The sequence below is a fragment of the Anabrus simplex genome, chromosome 1, assembly GCF_040414725.1.
Source record: "Anabrus simplex isolate iqAnaSimp1 chromosome 1, ASM4041472v1, whole genome shotgun sequence".
Classification (NCBI taxonomy): Eukaryota; Metazoa; Arthropoda; class Insecta; order Orthoptera; family Tettigoniidae; genus Anabrus; species Anabrus simplex.
The window spans coordinates 1,750,194,423-1,750,213,828 of NC_090265.1; the positions used below are offsets into that span (position 1 = coordinate 1,750,194,423).

Below are 19,406 nucleotides of genomic sequence, written 5' to 3' on the forward strand. Positions count from 1 at the left end.
TATTACCCTTCCAAACAAATTTCCTAACTTATACGTACCACTGCGGTTTAAATGAAGGCCATCCGAGCGCAGATCCCTATCTCCTACCCACCCATTAGGATCTAGAAATTTCACTCCCAGTTTCCCACATACCCACTCCATAGTCTGATTTAAATCCCCAATCACCCTCCAGTCAGTATCCCTCCTACACAGTATTCCACTAATAACAATCTCCGCTTTCTTAAACTTCACCCGTGCTGCATTTACCAGATCCCACACATCTCCAACTATGTTGGTACTTATATCAGCTTGCCTTACGTTGTTGGTACCAACGTGAAACACTACCACCTTCTCCTTCCCCTCCTCCCTCTCTTCTACTTTCCTCAACATCTGCCTCAACCTAATTCCTGGATAACATTCTACCCTGGTTCCCTTTCCTCCACACACTTTCCCCACGTGTCTAACGATGGAATCCCCCATGACCAGAGCCTCAACCCTACCCACCTCATTTGATCCCCTCCCCTCCTGGTCAGCCCTATCTTTCCTGATAGCTGCAGAAGCTACTTCCTCCTCCCTTTTCTCCTTCCCATGACCCTGTTCCACCTGTCTTTTCCTATCCTCTACTCTACATTTCCCTTTCCTACCTTTTCCCTTCCTCCTACTTCCATGCATCTCAGCAACAGTTCCCTGTCCCTCATCTTCCCTCGGTTGTTCTACCTGGAGTGACTCATACCGATTTCGCACAGACACCTGTCCTGAATTCTGATCCTGAATAGAGCCCTTGGCCTGCAATCTCCTTCCCCTTAGAACATTAGACCACCTGTCTTCTACAACTCCTCCCTTTCCTTCCCCTCCCTCTTGTACACCTACTGTAACCTGTACATTGTTTGAGGGAGTCCTATCTTCCTTCCTGTCTTCTGTGAGAATCCTAATTATCTCCCTCAAACTTTCCAACTCCTCCCTCATACCCCTCAATGCCTCACCACAACCACAATAAGCACACTCGCGCTCCTTAGCCATTCTTTACGGGGGGAAAATTATAAATTAAAAAAGATGAAGTAACTTATTTGCAAAAAATATAAATGAACGGAGGGATATATTGTCTGGGATAGTACACAACAATAAGGTAATTAATATACGACTACACTACAATACTACTTAGTCGTGCTCTATTTTTTTTAATCCTACAACCCCTAACAGGATAAAAACTGCTGTTAATTACTGAATATCGAAAGTAATACACAAGAACTACACAATTCCAAACTGCAATTAAGCCTATCCTAATTTCAACAATATTTTAGTAAGAGTTTCTACGGATACCTCTACTACACCAGTACTACACAAATATTTTACAATAATAATAATGGAATGGTAACCGTAAAGCCAAAGAGTGGTTCGACAGTGAGTGCTTCCAAGTAAGGCAAGCAACTTTGAAGAAAATGCGAGTAGCCAGACAAAGTATGGACGTCGTCCACCTAGCAGAATATCAATTTGCTAGAAAAGCATACAAAACTCTTTTGAAGGAAAAGAAAGCCAGTTACACTGAAGTACAATATCAGAAGCTAATGAAGGAAATCAAGGAAAACCCTTACAAAGCAGTGCGTCCAAGCCAACCAAGATTCCCAGCAGACATACCAATGGAGATCTGGGAGGTATACATGGAAAATATACTATGAAAACAGGACTTAACACCTACAATGGAAGGAGAAGTTAAACCATGCAGTACTTTCACTCAAGAAGAAGCCGTAAGAAAAGTGATCTCAAGTGTAAAATATAACATTCCAATTGTATGGAGAAAATCTATATATAAAATAAGAGTTTTGTCTGCACATTGCTCAGAATTTGAAGAAAATGGTTTCTGTATCGGTCATGTCCACAGTAACAAGGAAATGTACTTTTTATTTTTCCGTAATGTCTGTCTGTCTGTCTGTCTGTCTGTCTGTCTGTCTGTCTGTCTGTCTGTCTGTCTGTCTGTCTGTCTGTACACGCATCACGAGAAAACGGCTGAAGAGAATGTAATGAAAATCGGAATGTAAAGTCGGATGATGAACCACTACAATCTAGGCTATAGATTATTTTATTCATGCTGCGTGAAATGGTAGTTTAGGGGAAGGCCTGAAATGTAATTCTCAAATATTTATGTTATTAGTGGTCGTGTCTTAATAAAAATCGGTATGCAAAGTCGGCGTAATAAGTCGATATAATCTAGGCCATAAATAATTGTATTCACGCTGAGTGAAATGGCAGTTTAGGGAAATGCCTAAAATTTAATTTTCAAATATTTATATTATTAGTGGTCGTATTTTAACGGAAATCAGTAGACAAAGATGGGAAATAAACTCTACAATACAGGCTATACAAAATTGTATTCACGCTGAGAAAAATGGTAGTTTAGGGGTAGGCGTAAAATTTAATTCTCAAATATTTATTATATTAGTGGTCGTATCTTCACGAAAATTGGTATGCAAAGTCGGGGAATAAGTCGCTATAATCAAGGCTATCAATAATTTCATTCACACTGAGTGAAATGGTAGTTTAGGGTAAGGCCTGAAATGTAATCTATATATATATAAAATAAGAGTTTTGTCTGTACATTGCTCAGAATTAGAAGAGAATGTTATTTCTGTATCTGTCATGTTCACAGTAACAAGGAAATGCATTTTTTTACTTTTCCATAATTTCTGTCTGTCTGTCTGTCTGTCTGTCTGTCTGCCTGCCTGCCTGTCTGTCTGTCTGTCTGTCTGTCTGTCTGTCTGTCTGTCTGTCTGTCTGTCTGTCTGTCTGTCTGTCTGTCTGTCTGTCTGTCTGTCTGTCTGTACACGCATCACGAGAAAACGGCTGAAGAGAATTTAATGAAAATCGGTATGTCAAGTCGGGTGATGAACCACTACAATCTAGGCTATAAATTATTTTATTCACGCTGAGTGAAATGGTAGTTTAGGGGAAGGCCTGAAATGTAATTCTCAAATAAGTTATTTATGTTATTAGTGGTCGTATCGATAAATACTACATAACTAATCTAACTTTAGTTATGTCGCAAGTTAGTAGTAGGTATGTAAGAAGTTATTAAATTTCCGATCACTTATGTCTCATACATTGTTACCATACCGCACATCATCACAGAGATATTCATGAATTTGGATTTTTGTTACTAAGTCCATATCAGCGCCGAGTCACGAGAAAATGGGTAAACAGAATTTAGCGAAAATAGATATGTAAAGTCTGAGAATAAGGAACTACAGTCTACGGTATAAATAATTTTGTAAGACGCCCGAATATCATAGAGTCGAAAGAAAACTAATGTGAAGGCCTGCAATATAGAAAGCTCACAAACTTTATCAACAATAACATTACATTGACCATTGTTTGTTGTGATGTGCTTTTTGTCTTCTGTTTCCACTCATCCCCGATAGATAGGATTACTGCAGCGTACCGGTTTTTTTTAAAATTTGCTTTACGTCGCACCGACACATATAGGTCTTATGGCGGCGATGGGGTAGGAAAGGAATAGTGTTGTGAAGGAAGCAGCCTAGGCTTTAATTAAGGTACAGCCTGGTGTGACTGGTGTGAAAATGGGAAACCACGGAATACCATCTTCAGGGATGCCGGCAGTGGGGTTCGAATCCACTATCTCCTGGATGCAAGCTCACAGCTGCGCCTCTAATCACACGACCAACTCTCCTCGTCGTACCGATTATAGCAGCCTAGCTCTGGAAATTTGGACTGTTAGATCGGCACCGTAGTATTGTTCGTTGAAAATGAGAAAGTGTGCGGTTTTTCATTTGACCACGTATTTTATATGATAACATTGCTTTCAGTCGCTACATTCCTACTGACGTTTTTGTAATGACCTATGTAATTCAGTTAGGAAAACCGCCAAGTCAGTCTTTCTGAGAATCCCGTAGCGAAGCACGGGTACATCAGCTAGTCAGTTGTTAAGATGCTCTACAAAGGGAAAGGAGAAGTAAACAAACCGGAATCATATCGCGGAGTGGCTCTTGAATCAGCAGCTTTTAAGATTCTCACCAAACTGATAACTCAGAAAATCAATAGAATAGCAGACCCGCTTCTACCTGACGAACAGTTCGGATTTAGAGCCGGGAGATCGACTCTGATGGCAGTGGAATGCCTCCTGCAAGATATTCATGAAACAACCAGAAAAAAGCAAGGCAAAATGTTCGTTATATAAGACTACTCCAAGGCTTTTGATACAGTAGATAGGCGGAAACTTGTTAGAAACTAGAGGAAATCGTTGGTCGTATCTGGCTCACAAGACTTGTTACCAACATACTATCGGAGAACTATATTCAAATAAGTGACAATCTCTGCACGTCAATATGGATCCGGCAGACAAATGGGGTATTGCAGGGGGACTCACCAACTCCCCTGCTGTTCAATATCTCCGCACAGAATGCAATCAATGAAATCAAGAAGCAAACGCGGAAGGTTAACGCATATGTATATGCGGACGACATGGCTATTGCGTCTGAGAGTAAAGAGGAACTACAAGTTGCCATGGACTTAATCGTAGAGTGGGCAGAAGAAAATAAAATGGGCGTTAATGCGAACAAAACCGAATTGGTTGTTTTCAGGAGGAGAGGAAAATTATCTAAGGATGATTGTATCATATGTAAAGGACAATAGTTACGAATTAATAACCAATACAAATATCTGGGGATTACAATACAGGTAACAGGAACAACGTTCACAATACACCTAAAGGAGAGAGTCATCGCAGCTATACGAAGCATTAGTGATATTAAACACTTTCCACAGCTATCTTTGGGGACAGTCATGGCTCTGTTTAATACGAAAGTTGTTCCAACAGCCATATATGGTCTAGAGCTAATATGGGAACATCTCTCGAAAAGATAACTACAAGAGCTGGAAAGTCTGATTCTTGAAGATAGTTCTATGTGTCTCTAGATATACAACATCAAATCTAGTATACGTTCTTGCAAAGGAAGCGTACTTCATTGAAGGCATATTTAGATTGTTACTTTCAGCGACAAGAAGTTGCAGTAAGTTGCTACAAGAACTGCAATCAAAGAGGGCTGTGATATGGGATGAGTTTTACTCAACTGATGCAATGATAAACAGGGATTGGACGCGTGGTGGATATGATCTGAGGTATACAGTGACCAGGTTTGCCGTACAGGGGTTCCACCATAAGGTATGCAGAACCTTGGGATTTCACAAACCAGGACCAGACTGCGTATGTGTCTTCTGCGTCCAACGATGTGATATACACCATGCCATCGAATGTGTCCGTAGAAAAGGAAGCTTGACACAATTGTGTCAATAACCGATTATCTTTTTCACGCATTGATTGTATATTATTATTATTGATGTATATCTGAGTGTATTTAAGTGTATATATTATGACCATTTGGTTGCAATACATTTATTATTATTATTATTATTATTATTATTATTATTATTATTATTATTATATATACATACATAGATACATACATACATTATCATTATAGACTGTTATGCCTTTCAGCGTTCAGTCTGCAAGCCTCTGAGAATTTACTAAACGTCGCCACAATCCTCGATTTGCAACTAGTGTTGTGGCCTCATTTAGTTCTATACCTCTTATCTTTAAATCGTTAGAAACAGAGTCTAAATACCGTCGTCTTGGTCTCCCTCTACTTCTCTTACCCTCCATAACACAGTCCATTATTCTCCTAGGTAACCTATCCTCCTCCATTCGCCTCACATGACCCCACCACCGAAGCCGGTTTATGCGTACAGTTTCATCCATCGAGTTCATTCCTAAATTAGCATTTATCTCCTCATTCCTAGTACCCTCCTGCCATTGTTCCCACCGGTTTGTACCAGTAATCATTCTCGCTACTTTCATGTCTGTTACTTCTAACTTATGAATACGATATCCTGAGTCCACCCAGCTTTCGCTCCCGTAAAGCAAAGTTGGTCTGAAAACAGACCGATGTAAAGATAGTTTCGTCTGGGAGCTGACTTCCTTCTTACAGAATACTGCTGATCGCAACTGCGAGCTCACTGCATTAGCTTTACTACACCTTGATTCAATCTCGCTTACTATATTACCATCCTGGGAGAACACACAACCTAAATACTTGAAATTCTCGACCTGTTCTAGCTTTGTATCACCAATCTGGCATTCGATTCTGTTGAATTTCTTACCTACTGACATCAATTTAGTCTTCGAGAGGCTAATTTTCATACCATACTCATTGCACCTATTTTCAAGTTCCAAGATATTAGACTGCAGGCTTTCGGCACAGTCTGCCATTAAGACCAAGTCGTCAGCATAGGCCAAAGTGCTTACTACATTTCCACCTAACTGTATCCCTCCCTGCCATTTTATACCTTTCAGCAGATGATCCATGTAAACTACAAACAGCAAAGGTGAAAGATTACAGCCTTGTCTAACTCCTGTAAGTACCCTGAACCAAGAACTCATTCTACCATCAATTCTCACTGAAGCCCAATTGTTAACATAAATGCCTTTGATTGCTTTTAATAATCTACCTTTAATTCCATAGTCCCCCAGTATGGCTAACATATTTTCCCTCGGTATCCTGTCATATGCTTTCTCTAGATCTACGAAACATAAACACAACTGCCTATTCCTCTCGTAGCATTTTTCAATTACCTGGCGCATACTGAAAATGTGATCCTGACAGCCTCTCTGTGGTCTGAAACCACACTGGTTTTCATCCAACTTCCTCTCAACGAATGATCGCACCCTCCCTTCCAGGATGCCAGTGAACACTTTGCCTGGTATACTAATCAATGAGATACCTCGATAGTTGTTGCAATCCTTCCTGTTCCCTTGCTTATAGATAGATGCAATTACTGCTTTTGTCCAATCTGAAGGTACCTTACCAACACTCCACGCTAATTTTACTACTCTATGAAGCCATTTCATCCCTGCCTTTCCACTGTACTTCACCATTTCAGGTCTAATTTCATCTATTCCTGCTGCCTTATGACAATGGAGTTTATTTACTATCCTTTCCACTTCCTCAAGCATAATTTCACCAACATCATTTTCCTCCTCCCCATGAGCTTGGCTGTTTGCAACACCACCATGATGATTTCTTTTTACATTGAGAAATGTTCAAAATATTCCCTCCACCTCTCCAGTGATTCCCTGGGATCTATTATGAGTTCACCGGAATTATTCAAAACACTGTTCATTTCACTTTTCCCTCCCTTCCTAAGATTATTTATTACTGTCCAGAAAGGTTTCCCTGCTGCTTGACCTAGCCTTTCCAGGTTATTACCAAAATATTCCCATGACTTCCTTTTGGATTCAACAACTATTTGTTTCGCTCTGTTTCTTTCATCTACGTACCAATCCCTGTCTGCCTTGGCCCTTGTTTGGAGCCATTTCTGATAAGCCTTCTTTTTACGTTTACATTCCACCAAGATGTTCGCCTTTTCCCATCTTTACACACAGTTGTTCCTAGGCATTCCCTTGCTGTTTCTATTACAGCATCCCTGTATGCCACCCATTCACTTTCTATATCCTGAACCTGCTTACTGTCTACTGTTCGAAACTTCTCATTAATCATATCTATGTACTTCTGTCTAATTTCCTCGTCCTGGAGACTTTCTACCCTTATTCGCTTGCAGACAGATTTCACTTTCTCTACCTTAGGCCTAGAGATACTTAGTTCACTACAGATCAGATAGTGGTGTGTATCATCGAAAAATCCGAGAAAAACTCGTACATTCCTAACAGATTTCCTGAATTCAAAGTCTGTTAAGATATAGTCTATTATGGATCTGGTACCCCTAGCCTCCCATGTGTAGCGGTGAATAGCCTTATGCTTGAAGAATGTATTCGTAACAGCTAAACCCATACTAGCACAGAAGTCCAGCAAACGCTTCCCATTCCCATTAGCTTCCATATCTTCCCCACATTTACCAATCACCCTTTCGTATCCTTCAGTTCTATTCCCAACTCTCGCATTGAAATCGCCCATTAGCACGATTCTATCCTTGCTGTTGACCCTGACCACGATGTCACTCAATGCTTCATAAGACTTGTCAACTTCATCCTCATCTGCACCCTCACATGGTGAATACACGGACACAATTCTTGTCCTAATTCCTCCCACTGACAAATCTACCCACATCCTTCGCTCATTTACATGCCTAACAGAAACTATGTTGCGTGCAATGGTATTCCTGATAAAGAGCCCTACCCCAGACTCTGCCCTTCCCTTTCTAACACCCGTCAAGTACACTTTATAATCTCCTATCTCTTCCTCATTATCTCCCCTTACCCGAATATCACTTACTCCTAGCACGTCCAGATGCATCCTCTTTGCTGACTCAGCCAGTTCTACCTTCTTTCTTCCATAAGCCCCATTAATATTGATAGCTCCCCATCGAATTCCATTTCGTTCGCCATATTATTATTATTAAATTATATATTTAAGTATCCGATTTTTTCGTGTGGCTTTTTCTAGCCGGGTGCAGCCCTTGTAAGGCAGACCCTCCGATGAGGTAGGGCGGCATCTGCCATGTGTAAATATCTGCGTGTTATTGAGGTGGAGGATAGTGTTGTGTGTGGGAGTTGCAGGGATGCTGTGGACAGCACAATTAACCAATGAAGGTTAAAATCCCCCAGCCGGCCGGGAATCGAACCTTGGACCCTCTGAACCGATAGGCAGTACACTAACCATTCAGCAAACGAGTCGGACAAGTATCCGATGAGAAGGTCGTAAATATTGTCTACAAGAGCGTATTGTAAGTCACACATACGTACCTGCGGGCCAACCGGTAAAACTTCAGATGTTGTCACGCAAGTTTGTATTACATTAATAATGATGGGCAAATGGACACTCTCATTGGTTGAAGGCTAGTCCAATAAAATGTCGTTCCCATAATTCAATAGAGAGAGAAGTTATGACCAACTTACGCGATGAAAAGACCTAAGAGTGAGGCAATGTCAAAGAATGAGCATATAAAACAAATACGGTAAGAATAACTATATCTTGGTATGTTGAACCATGGTAGTGACATTTCATAGGGCAAATCTTCAGGCCATGGAGAGTCTATTCGTGCCAACGCCAGCCACGATTATATAACAACATGATGAAATAGTTGAGACGTTTCGATGCAGTAATTACGATTCTAAACACTTGAAACCATAGATAGCGCTAGTTATGCTTAAATATGAATACGTAATAGAGGCTTAAATCCGCGCGACTTGTGATTGAATATAAAAAAGAAATAGAGGCCTAATTATTAGTAGTACGTAGCGCTCCCCATACCGGATGAAAAAATCACAAGGAAATGTAACCTGAATGATAAACAATGTATAATAGAGAAGAAGAATGTATGTAAATGGAACCAACCTTAATGTAGTGGAGGTTAGGCGACGACACGAAAAAACAACACGATTGAACTTCTCATTCACTAATAATTTGACGTGACGGCCACACCATTCTATATAGTACTCTGCTATTTGAAATCAAATTGTGACGTACATAGAATTGAAGTAAATCATTGAAATTGTTCTTGTATTTCGCTGAAAAACTTGTTACATTAATAACACATCCATCGCACGATGCCATGTCAATATAATTAGATATGTTTTCTGTATCAACAATGGCCAGATCCACTGGATGCGCTATGTACGAAGAAAGAAGTAGTAGGCTTTGCTTCTATCAATCCTATCATTTCGTGACCAGTAAGAGACATAGAATGCCGTGGTGTATTAATGTGAAGAGAAACGTCATTGTGGTCCAGGGCTAAGTCGTGCGAGTCGTCTGCGAGAAAAATAAACATAGTCCAGGGCTAACCTAACCTAACCTAACCGCGAGTCGTCTGCGAGAAAAATAAATAACCTAACCTAACCTAACCTGCGATAAAATTAAACATAGTCCTAACCTAACCTAACCTATGTGAAAACAAATGTAATTGTGGTCCAGGGACTCAGTACCATTTAGTTCCTAGGTACAGTGGCTGGCAGCATCGGCGAGTCGTGCAAGTCGTCTGCGAGAAAAATAAACATAGGACAGTCATATCGCGCGTATATATTGCCGATGAAAGCGGTAACCGTGGTACTACCGCGGTACTAATCTTGCGTGACATGTACTGAAGTTCTAATGGCCAACCTTCATTTAACCACTTTAATCCTTGCTCATAAATCCTTATGACGAACGGGTAATTTAGCTAGAAATAAAATCTTGACACAATCATGAGGATTGCATGTTTACTATATTCTCCATCGCCTACGTCCAGCGTTGCCACATAAAGAATCCATTTCTTGGAAATTCGTTTAACCAATTCTGCAGCCCCTTTGATATAAATATTCTATGGAACCGGCTTTAGACGAGTTGGTGGTGAAGAGCTGATGTGTGCCGAAGTGTGTAATGCGTAATGTTATGGGTGTAATAATGTGTTAGTACATTTTGTAAGGTGCGATTGGAATTGAAAGTAATCAGGATTTTTAAAGAAAAGCAAGATGGAAAACGATATCCTTGACACACTCGAAGATCTTGGGTAATACCATGTGCTGTTCATGACTGTCTACACTCTTTTAACCTTAAAGATGTCCAATTTTATAGACGTTATACTCCTAAAATGTCAATATTTTGTTTTGAGAATCTGGTAGACGTTGTACGTCAATATTCTATATTTTATAACTCCATGTTAGTCTTGTAAACCTTTCGTACGTCTGATTTTTAACCTTTTTCTTTTTGTCTGGACACGGTAAGATAAAATGCTACTAGTTGCGTCGTGGTTTCAGAGTGTAGTTGTAGCCGTAATAAAGAATCGGAATGTTGTTGTCTTGTGTTAGTAAACTAGTTAAAAAAAAAAAAAAAAAAAAAAGGTTTTGAATATTTCTGTGAAAATGTTATGTTGACATTTGGGCAATAACTCACCGGATATTTTGCATGACATTTCTTTTGTACGTAAGCGGTCCTTAGTTAAGCGAGGAATGCTCCAAAAAGTTATTTTGCAGTAACCCATATTACGCGTCATGAAATTATGTATAGGCCTACACTGTTTATTTGATGAGTACTATACGCGCACTTTTTCTTGAGCCCGATTTTTACGGGGTGAGGAGCAAGGAGGGAGTGCTGCCAGTTCCGGTTATACTGCCAACTGGATGGAAATGAAATCTGAATTGAATCGATAATATGATCGATCAATATGAATTTTCTAAACATTTATTATCTTAAGTCAACAATTGTGTCACACATACATTATTTAACATTATATAACATTTCTCAATGCGAACCTTGTTACTAGCATGAATTATGTAGTTTGGCTTTGCTGTGTAAACAACAACAGTACTAGTTTGCAAAGTGTACGCAAGATGTCGCACAGCGATGAATAAGCGATTCATAGTTTGTGTTTCAAAGGTTGCCGATATGGATGTCGAAGATAACCAGGTCTACCGATTCAGCACTAGGGAGCTCCGGGCTCAAGAAAAAGTGCGCGTATAGTACATCTTCCTGTAGTAGGCTAATAACCTGTTATCCCTTCATTTGCCTGTCATTATTGGTTGCATCATAATATGCAAGATGGCACTGTAAAGGCCACCACACACAGAAAGCTAGGCTAAGCTAAGCTACGCGGTGTTGTGAAAAATATCGCTCCCAATGCATTTAAGTGCGGTGACACACACAGGCTGCTATGCTAAGCTATACTATGCCAAGCTAAGCTAAGCTAGACAGATCGCTAGGCAGGCAATTTTCTTGGCTGTAGCTGGTCTGACGCATGCGCTTTTCATTTCTGAGCAGTTGGTCTGGCAGGCTTTCGTGTGTATTTAGTCGTGTCGTGTGAGTCTCTTCTGGTATAGTACTTCGATATTTTAATGCAATGGGTAACAGGCCAAAAGAAGAACGACTAATTGAGGAGGTGAAAAGGTATCCCTACCTTTATGACATGTCATCAAATTACTACAGAGGCTTGATAAGAAAGGAAAACTGTTGGCAGGAAATAAGTACAGTACTTCTAATTGATTGTAAGTAGGCTATCATTTATAAATTAGCTATATAATCACAATTTTGACAGTTCTAGTTGTTCTAGTTTTTTCACATGGCTTTACGCACATTATTTACAATTTAGCAGATACAGTTGAAGCGCTTTTGTGCAATTCTATGCCATATTCTTAAATATATCAACAGTTACTGAGAACGTGAAAAGTAAAATAATAGCATATATTGTTTTAGGTAAAGAACTTAAAAACTTATGAAAAATACTGTGAGGCTGTTTTAGCGAGGAACTAAAGAGACAAAAAGAGGGTAAAAGTGGACAGGAAGGGAAAAATGAAGAGATTCCACAAACAAATGGAATTCCTTCTGCCTTATATTTCTACAAGGAGGTGAGTTGTCATTTTAACGCAGTATGGATACAGTAATTTTGCATCCATCTCTTGGCACAGGCCAGAGCAAAGTGTAGCTTCTTCCGAAGTCCCAGTCTCACTCATGGCTGTGACAATATGGAAGCTGCTGGAGTATGGGTGGTACTGAAAAATGACATTCAGAGCACAACCAGTGTGTCTGTTGTGTCATGAAAGGTGTTGCTCATAGGGTTAACTGTGCTACAATAGCACTGTCTGGCCCAGTGGGGAAAGCAATGGCAAACTACCTCACTCCTCATCTTGCCTAGTACGCCTCATTTTGGTACTGCGATTGGTTTTTGTGGTTTCCCAATAATTGCATGGCCTTTGGTGGTGCTGTTTGAGGATCCAACCAGCCTCTGGGCTGATGGCCTAACAGACAGACAGACATGACTAACATATTTTTAAAATGTTAAAAATCAATGAAGTTATAAGTGAATTTACATGTTGAGTATATTATAATTTAAAACGCATGTAATTCATTCTAGGCTATAAGACAATAAGAACGTCTGGATTTCTTATGTTTTGCAGCTAAGACAACATTTCACTAATGAAATGAACAACATTAATAATTGCGTTTGAAGCACAAGGACCAGGACAGTTCAGTATGTTCACTTTCCATAAACAGATCCCCATGTGTCATTTCTTAATATACGTTTGGATGTGTATTAATAGCTTAATTTTCCTTACAGCACACATTCAAACATTGACAGGCAGGAAACATATCGACGTCAAGAGATAATTGAAGTAGCCGCCCAGATGACTGAGAGTGCGGAATGTGATGACCTACACTCCTTATCACATATATCTGATTCATCATCTGTTCCGTCCGCCCCCACACCTACACAATCTCAGTCAGTTGAACCCCTTCGAAAAAAAGAAAAATCATGCCACCGAGCAGTAGTGCAGAGAAAGTAATTGATTATTTACAACAGCGAGACAATAAAACTGCTGCCTAGCATAGTTTAGCTTAGCTTTCTGTTCATGCCATAGCACACCACAGCTTGGCATTGCTTAGCGTAGCTTAGTTTAGCTTTCTGTGTGTGGTGGCACTAAGAAGGTGGTTAAATGATTTCAAAATTATCGAAGACTCATTTTAAAGTTCAGTTTATATGAAGATGATTTCCACAAGAGATCTTGAAGCACAGGATAAGCCCTCTTTCTTCACCTATGTCTGAGTGTATATATGTGTAAAATGTAACAAAAACTTTTCAGTCTGTCAAACACACTGCAATTAAAAGTATAAATTATAACACTGTAAACATACCTGAAAAAAAATACTCTAATGTACAAAGAATGATACGTTTTGTTCTACAAGAACATCCTCATATTCTATCAAATCACTTAAAACATGCTTATATATGTACAGTATTGTTTATGTTGCATAAACTTGTCAATGATAGAAAGTTTAGTGATAACACGAACTAGTAATGACAAAAAATAAATTTACAAGTATTAATAAAATGAAAAACTTACGTACTTATCTAGACTGCCGATGCCAAGTCTGTTGTTACCAAACACTGTTATATATAGCCTATATAATAATATGATAATATGATGATAATTATAAAAGAAGGGGACTAGTGATGATGTTATGCACATCAGATTAAATGAACAGAAATGGATTTTATCTAAAATATTCAAGGGACAAAAACCTTAGAATTTGGAAATGAAAATAATAGCTCAATCAATCACTACTGATCTGCATTTAGGGCAGTCGCCCAGGTGGCAGATTCCCTATCTGTTGTTTTTCTAGCCTTTTCCTAAATGATTGCAAGGAAATTGCAGAGATCTGTACCGGTACCCTTTATTAACAAACATATTTATATGTTTACCTCAATGAAGGTCTTTTCTTATATTAACATCTAGATACTTACAGTGATCCCCAAAAGGAAGTTTCACCCCATCAACACAGGAATTAAAACTGAGAGGACTTTTCCTATTTGTGAAACTCACAACCTGACTTTAATCCCCGTTTATCATCATACCATTGCCCACCGTCCATCTCACAACACTATCGAGGTCACCCTGCAGCTGCTCACAATCTTGTAACTTGTTTATTACTCTGTACAAAATAACATCCTCTGCAAACAGCCTTATCTCTGATTCCACTTCTTTACACATATCATTGATATATATATATAAAAGAAAACATAAATGTCCAACAATACTGCCTTGAGGAATTCTCCTCTTAATTATTACAGGGTCAGATAAAGCTTCACCTACTCTAATTCTCTGAGTTCTGTTTTCTAGAAATATAGCCAGCCATTCAGTCACACTTTTTTCTAGTCCAATTGCACTCATTTTTGCCAGTAGTCTTCCATGATCTACCCTATCAAATGAGATAGGTCAGTTGCAATACAGTCCATTTGGCCTCTTGAATCCAGGATATCTGCTATATCTTGCTGAAATCCTACAAGCTGAGCTTCAGTGGAATAACCTCTCCTAAACCCAAACTGCCTTTTGTCAAACCAGTTATTAATTTTGCAAACATGTCTAATATAATCAGAAAGAATGCTTTGCCAAATCTTCTATCCCCCTTTTATCCCTGGCCTGTACTTTTCAGCTTTATGTCTATCACGTGTTCCTTTATACAGAGGGGCTACTATAGCAACTCTCCATTCCTTTAGTATAGCTCCTTCAACCAAACAATAATCAAATAAGTATTTCAGATATAGTACTATATCCCAACCCATTGCCTTTAGTATATCCCAGAAATATTATCAATTCCAGCTGCTTTTCTAGTTTTCAACTTTTGTATCTTACTGTAAATGTCATTCTTATCATAGGTAAATTTTAATACTTCTTTAGTATTACTTACATCCCCTATCTGGATATTATCCTTGTAACCAACAATCTTTACATACTGCTGACTGAATACTTCTTGCATACACACTCCCCTTGTTCATTAATGATTCCTGAAATGTCCTTCTTTGAACCTGTTTCTGCCTTAAAGTACCTATACATACCCTTTCATTTTTCTCTGAAATTTGTATGACCACCAATTATACTGCCATCATGTTATCCTTAGCTGACTTCTTTGCTAGATTCAGTTTCCTAGTAAGTTCCTTCAATTTCTTCTTACTTCCATAACCATTTCTAACTATTTCGTTCCAACCTGCACCTCCTTCTTAGTCTCTTTACTTCTCTGTTATAATATAGCGGATCTTTATCATTCCTTACCACCTTTAAAGGTACAAACCTATTTTCACATTCCTCAACAATTGCTTTAAACCCATCCCAGAGTCTGTTTACAATTTTTTTTTTTTTTTAACCATTTTCCAGCGATCATAGTTACTTTTTAAAAACTCTCTTTTGCCTATTTTATCAGCTATATGGTACTGCCTAATAGTCCTAATTTTAATACCTTCCTTTCTTTCACATTCATTTTTAACTACGACAAAAACAGCTTCATGATCACTAATGCCATCTATTACTTCAGTTTCTCTATAGAGCTTATCTGGTTTTATCAGCACCACATCCAAAATATTCTTCCCTCTAGTTGTTTCCATCACTTTCTGAATCAGGTGCCCTTCCCGTTTTAACTTATTTGCCATTTGTTCATGCTTCCTGTCGTTCGCATTACCTTCCCAATTGACATTTGGTAAATTGAGATCACCCGCTACAATCACGTTTGTTTCCTTATCGTTTCCCACATAGCTGATTATCTTATCAAATAATTCTGAATCAGCGCCAGCGCTACCCTTTCGCGGTCTGTACATTCTAAAGACATCAAGTTGCCTATTATCTTTAGAGATGAGCCTTACACCCAGAATTTCATGTTTTTCATCAACTTTTTTGTAGCTTACAAATTCTTCTTTCACCAGAATGAATACTTCCCCTCCTACCATTCCTATCCTACGATACACACTCCAGTTCCGTGAGAATATTTCTGCACCCATTAGGCCTATATCATTTCTTAGCCATCATACGCTAATATGATGGCCAGCATAATTGGCAGTCGTACCCATTGTAGTGCAAAACGGAAGGGTATGTATAGGTACTGTACTTCAAGGCAGACACAAGTTCCAAGAAGGACATTCCAGGAATCATTAATGAAGAAGGGGAGTGTGTATCTTCAGAAGTGAGTATTCATTCATTGGTATTTAAAGATTGTTGGATACAAGGAAAACGTCCAGATAGAGGTGGTGACTGATGCTAATGAAGTATTGAAATTAACCTATGATTACAAAGATATTTACAATAAGATACAAAAGTTGGAAACTAAGAAAGCAACTGGAATCGATGACATTTCTGGGGATATACTAAAGACAATGGGTTGGGATGTAGTACCGTGTCTGAAGGACTTATTTATTTACTGTTTGCATGAGGGAACTGGACCTATGCCAAATGAATGGAGAGTTGCTATAGGCCTAGTAGCCGCTCTGCATAAAGGAAAATTTGACAGACAAAAAGCTGAAAATTACAGGCCAGTCAGTTTGACATGTGGTTCATGTAAGCTCTGGGAAAGCATTCTCTCCGATTATACAGGGTCTTTATTTATACTTGGCAAGGACTTTCTCGCTTGATCTTGGCCGCCAGTGACGGTTCAGTTGCCGGCTACCGCGCGTGCGTATGTATGGCAGAATACAGTGCTCAGAATCATTATCATGCATTTAACATTTTTACAGTTTACGCTCAGAATCATATTATGCATTTATCATACATTTTACTCACCATTTTTATAGTTTATGCTGAAAATGTTCCCCATGCGCTGCCAAACATTATCGGCATTTCCTAATGAAGTTTTCGGTTACTCTACCAAGGTCTTCAACACTGATGGATGCAATTGCTACTCTTATATTGTCTTTAAGTTTTGTGTGTGAGGGTTGTTCCCATAAACTATATTTTTTAACATTCCTCACAAATAAAAATCACATGCCGTTAAGTCTGGGTTACGAGGGGGCCACAGATTTTGATTTATGATCCTCGTACGAAACACGCTTCAGTAAGGAGATAACGACCTTTACATTTTTTATTGTTTACTGAACCTGTATGTTTGATCTCTTGGCCGGTTGTTTTATCGTCCGATTGATAGGAATGGGTCTCCCTGGAAATTTTGCTCAAAACTTTTGTCTTGTCCTAGCGCACGATTTTCTACACTTAATGTTGTAAGTATTGTGCAGATATACTTATTCACGTAAGTGATATTTCACATCCATTACAGCACTATACACAATCACAATAAAACACTATACAATACGACATACAGTACGCAGTAGCTTCAATGAACACCCTACTATCTCGGAGCTCAGCTCTCAACTACTGCAGGAAGTGCCAGAAACCATGTGTGCCAGCAGCCTGTCATCGGCCGCCAAGGTCGAGTGAGAAAGTCCTTGCCAAGCATAAATAAAGATGCTGTATTAGGCATGTTTGCAAAATTAATAACTGGTTCGATAGAAAGCAGTTCAGGTTTAGGAAAGGTTATTCCAGTGATGCTTCTCACACTGCTGCGCAAGGTCCAATTGCTCCGCAATGAACTGAGAAATCTTCACCACCCTTTTCTTACAAATATTTATTCGACCTTCACGCGCAGCACTTGCCCTCAACATCATAGATATCTACTTGAAGGTCATCTGATAACATGTTTTCTAATTTATTTTCTTTATGTGTATGACTTATTTCCTTTACATCAGTGTCAAGCAAGGTCATACAACCGTCAGAACTTGTGTGGAAGATACGAATTTTAAGAACAATTTGTACCTACTACTCCTACGGCATATAATTGCCATATTCTGAAGCATTTGTGCTTATTTTACGTCGTGTGCATAACTTATTTCCTATAGGGCCTACATTAGTGTTAAGCAAGGTTATACAACGCCACAACTTGTGTGAAAGATACACATTTTAAGAACAATTAGTTCCTAGAAATATATTAGTACTACTGTAACGGCATATAATTACCATGTTCTGAAGCATTTGTGCTTATTTTACAAACTTTTATCATATTTGTGTCTACTTAATTCATATTGATCAGTGCTACACAAGGTCATACAACCTTTAGAACTTGTGTGAAAGAGACACATTTAAGAACTTTAGTATCTGGAGTCAACTATAGCTCCTCTATAACGACATTCAGTTTGCCATACTCATCTTTGTGTCTCATCATCATCTAACATTTTAACTCGACAATGTCATATTTGTCTATTTTATTGTTATTTTAAAATTGTATTGTTTTAAAACCTTTTGAATGAATTGTACAATTTATGTTTATAGCTGATGATGACCCTGAATAGGGTTGAAACTGGTACCAAATAAATATTTAACTGTAATGTAAAACTGCATTGCAAAAGTATGTTATATTGAAAAGGTGGAATTGTAAATTTTACTTAAATATGTATGGATTTAGGAAAGGTTATTCCACTGAAGCTCAACTTGTAGGATTCCAGCAAGATATAGCAGATATCTTGGATTCAAGAGGTCAAATGGGCTATATTGCGATTGACCTATGTAAGGCATTTGATAGGGTAGATCATGGGAGACTCGTGACAAAAATGAGTGCAATTGGACTAGACAAAAGAGTGACTGAATGGGTGGCTATATTTCTAAAAAAATAGAACTCACAAAAATTAGATAACGTGAAGCTTTATCTGATCATGTAATCATTAAGAGGGGAATTCCTCAAGTATTATTGGACCTTTGTTTTCTTATACTTATTAAAAAAAATGATATGACTAAAGAAGTGGAATCAGAAATTATTTTTGTGGATATGTTATTCTTTATAGAGTAATAAATGTTACAAGATTGGGAGCAAATACAAAAAGACCTTGATAATGTTGTGAGATGGATAGCAGGCATGATGGTATGAGGATTAACGGGGTTAAAAAAGGTCAGTTTGTGAGTTTCACTAACAAGAAAAGTCCTCTCAGTTTTAATTACGGTGCTGATGGAGTGAAAGTTCCTTATGGGGATCATTGTAAGTACCTAGATGTTAATATCATATAAACAGCATTGTAAATAAAGGGTCCAGATCTCTGCACATGGTTATGATTGTGTTTAAGGGTTTTAGTAAGGACGTAGATAATAGGGCGTATAAGTCTCTGGTAAGATTCCAACTAGAGTATGG

General features: G+C 38.6%; 1 protein-coding gene across 1 annotated transcript in view; it reads left to right on the forward strand.

The window, feature by feature from the left end:
* Positions 1-10,324: 10,324 nt before the first annotated feature.
* LOC136882733 (protein FAM98B) overlaps positions 10,325-19,406 on the forward strand; it is a 131,765-nt gene continuing 122,683 nt past the window's right edge. Inside the window, exon 1 of the mRNA XM_067155149.2 lies at positions 10,325-10,491. Within this exon, the coding sequence (XP_067011250.1) occupies positions 10,454-10,491 (38 nt within the window). The 5' untranslated portion in view covers positions 10,325-10,453. The remainder of the gene's footprint in view (positions 10,492-19,406) is intronic.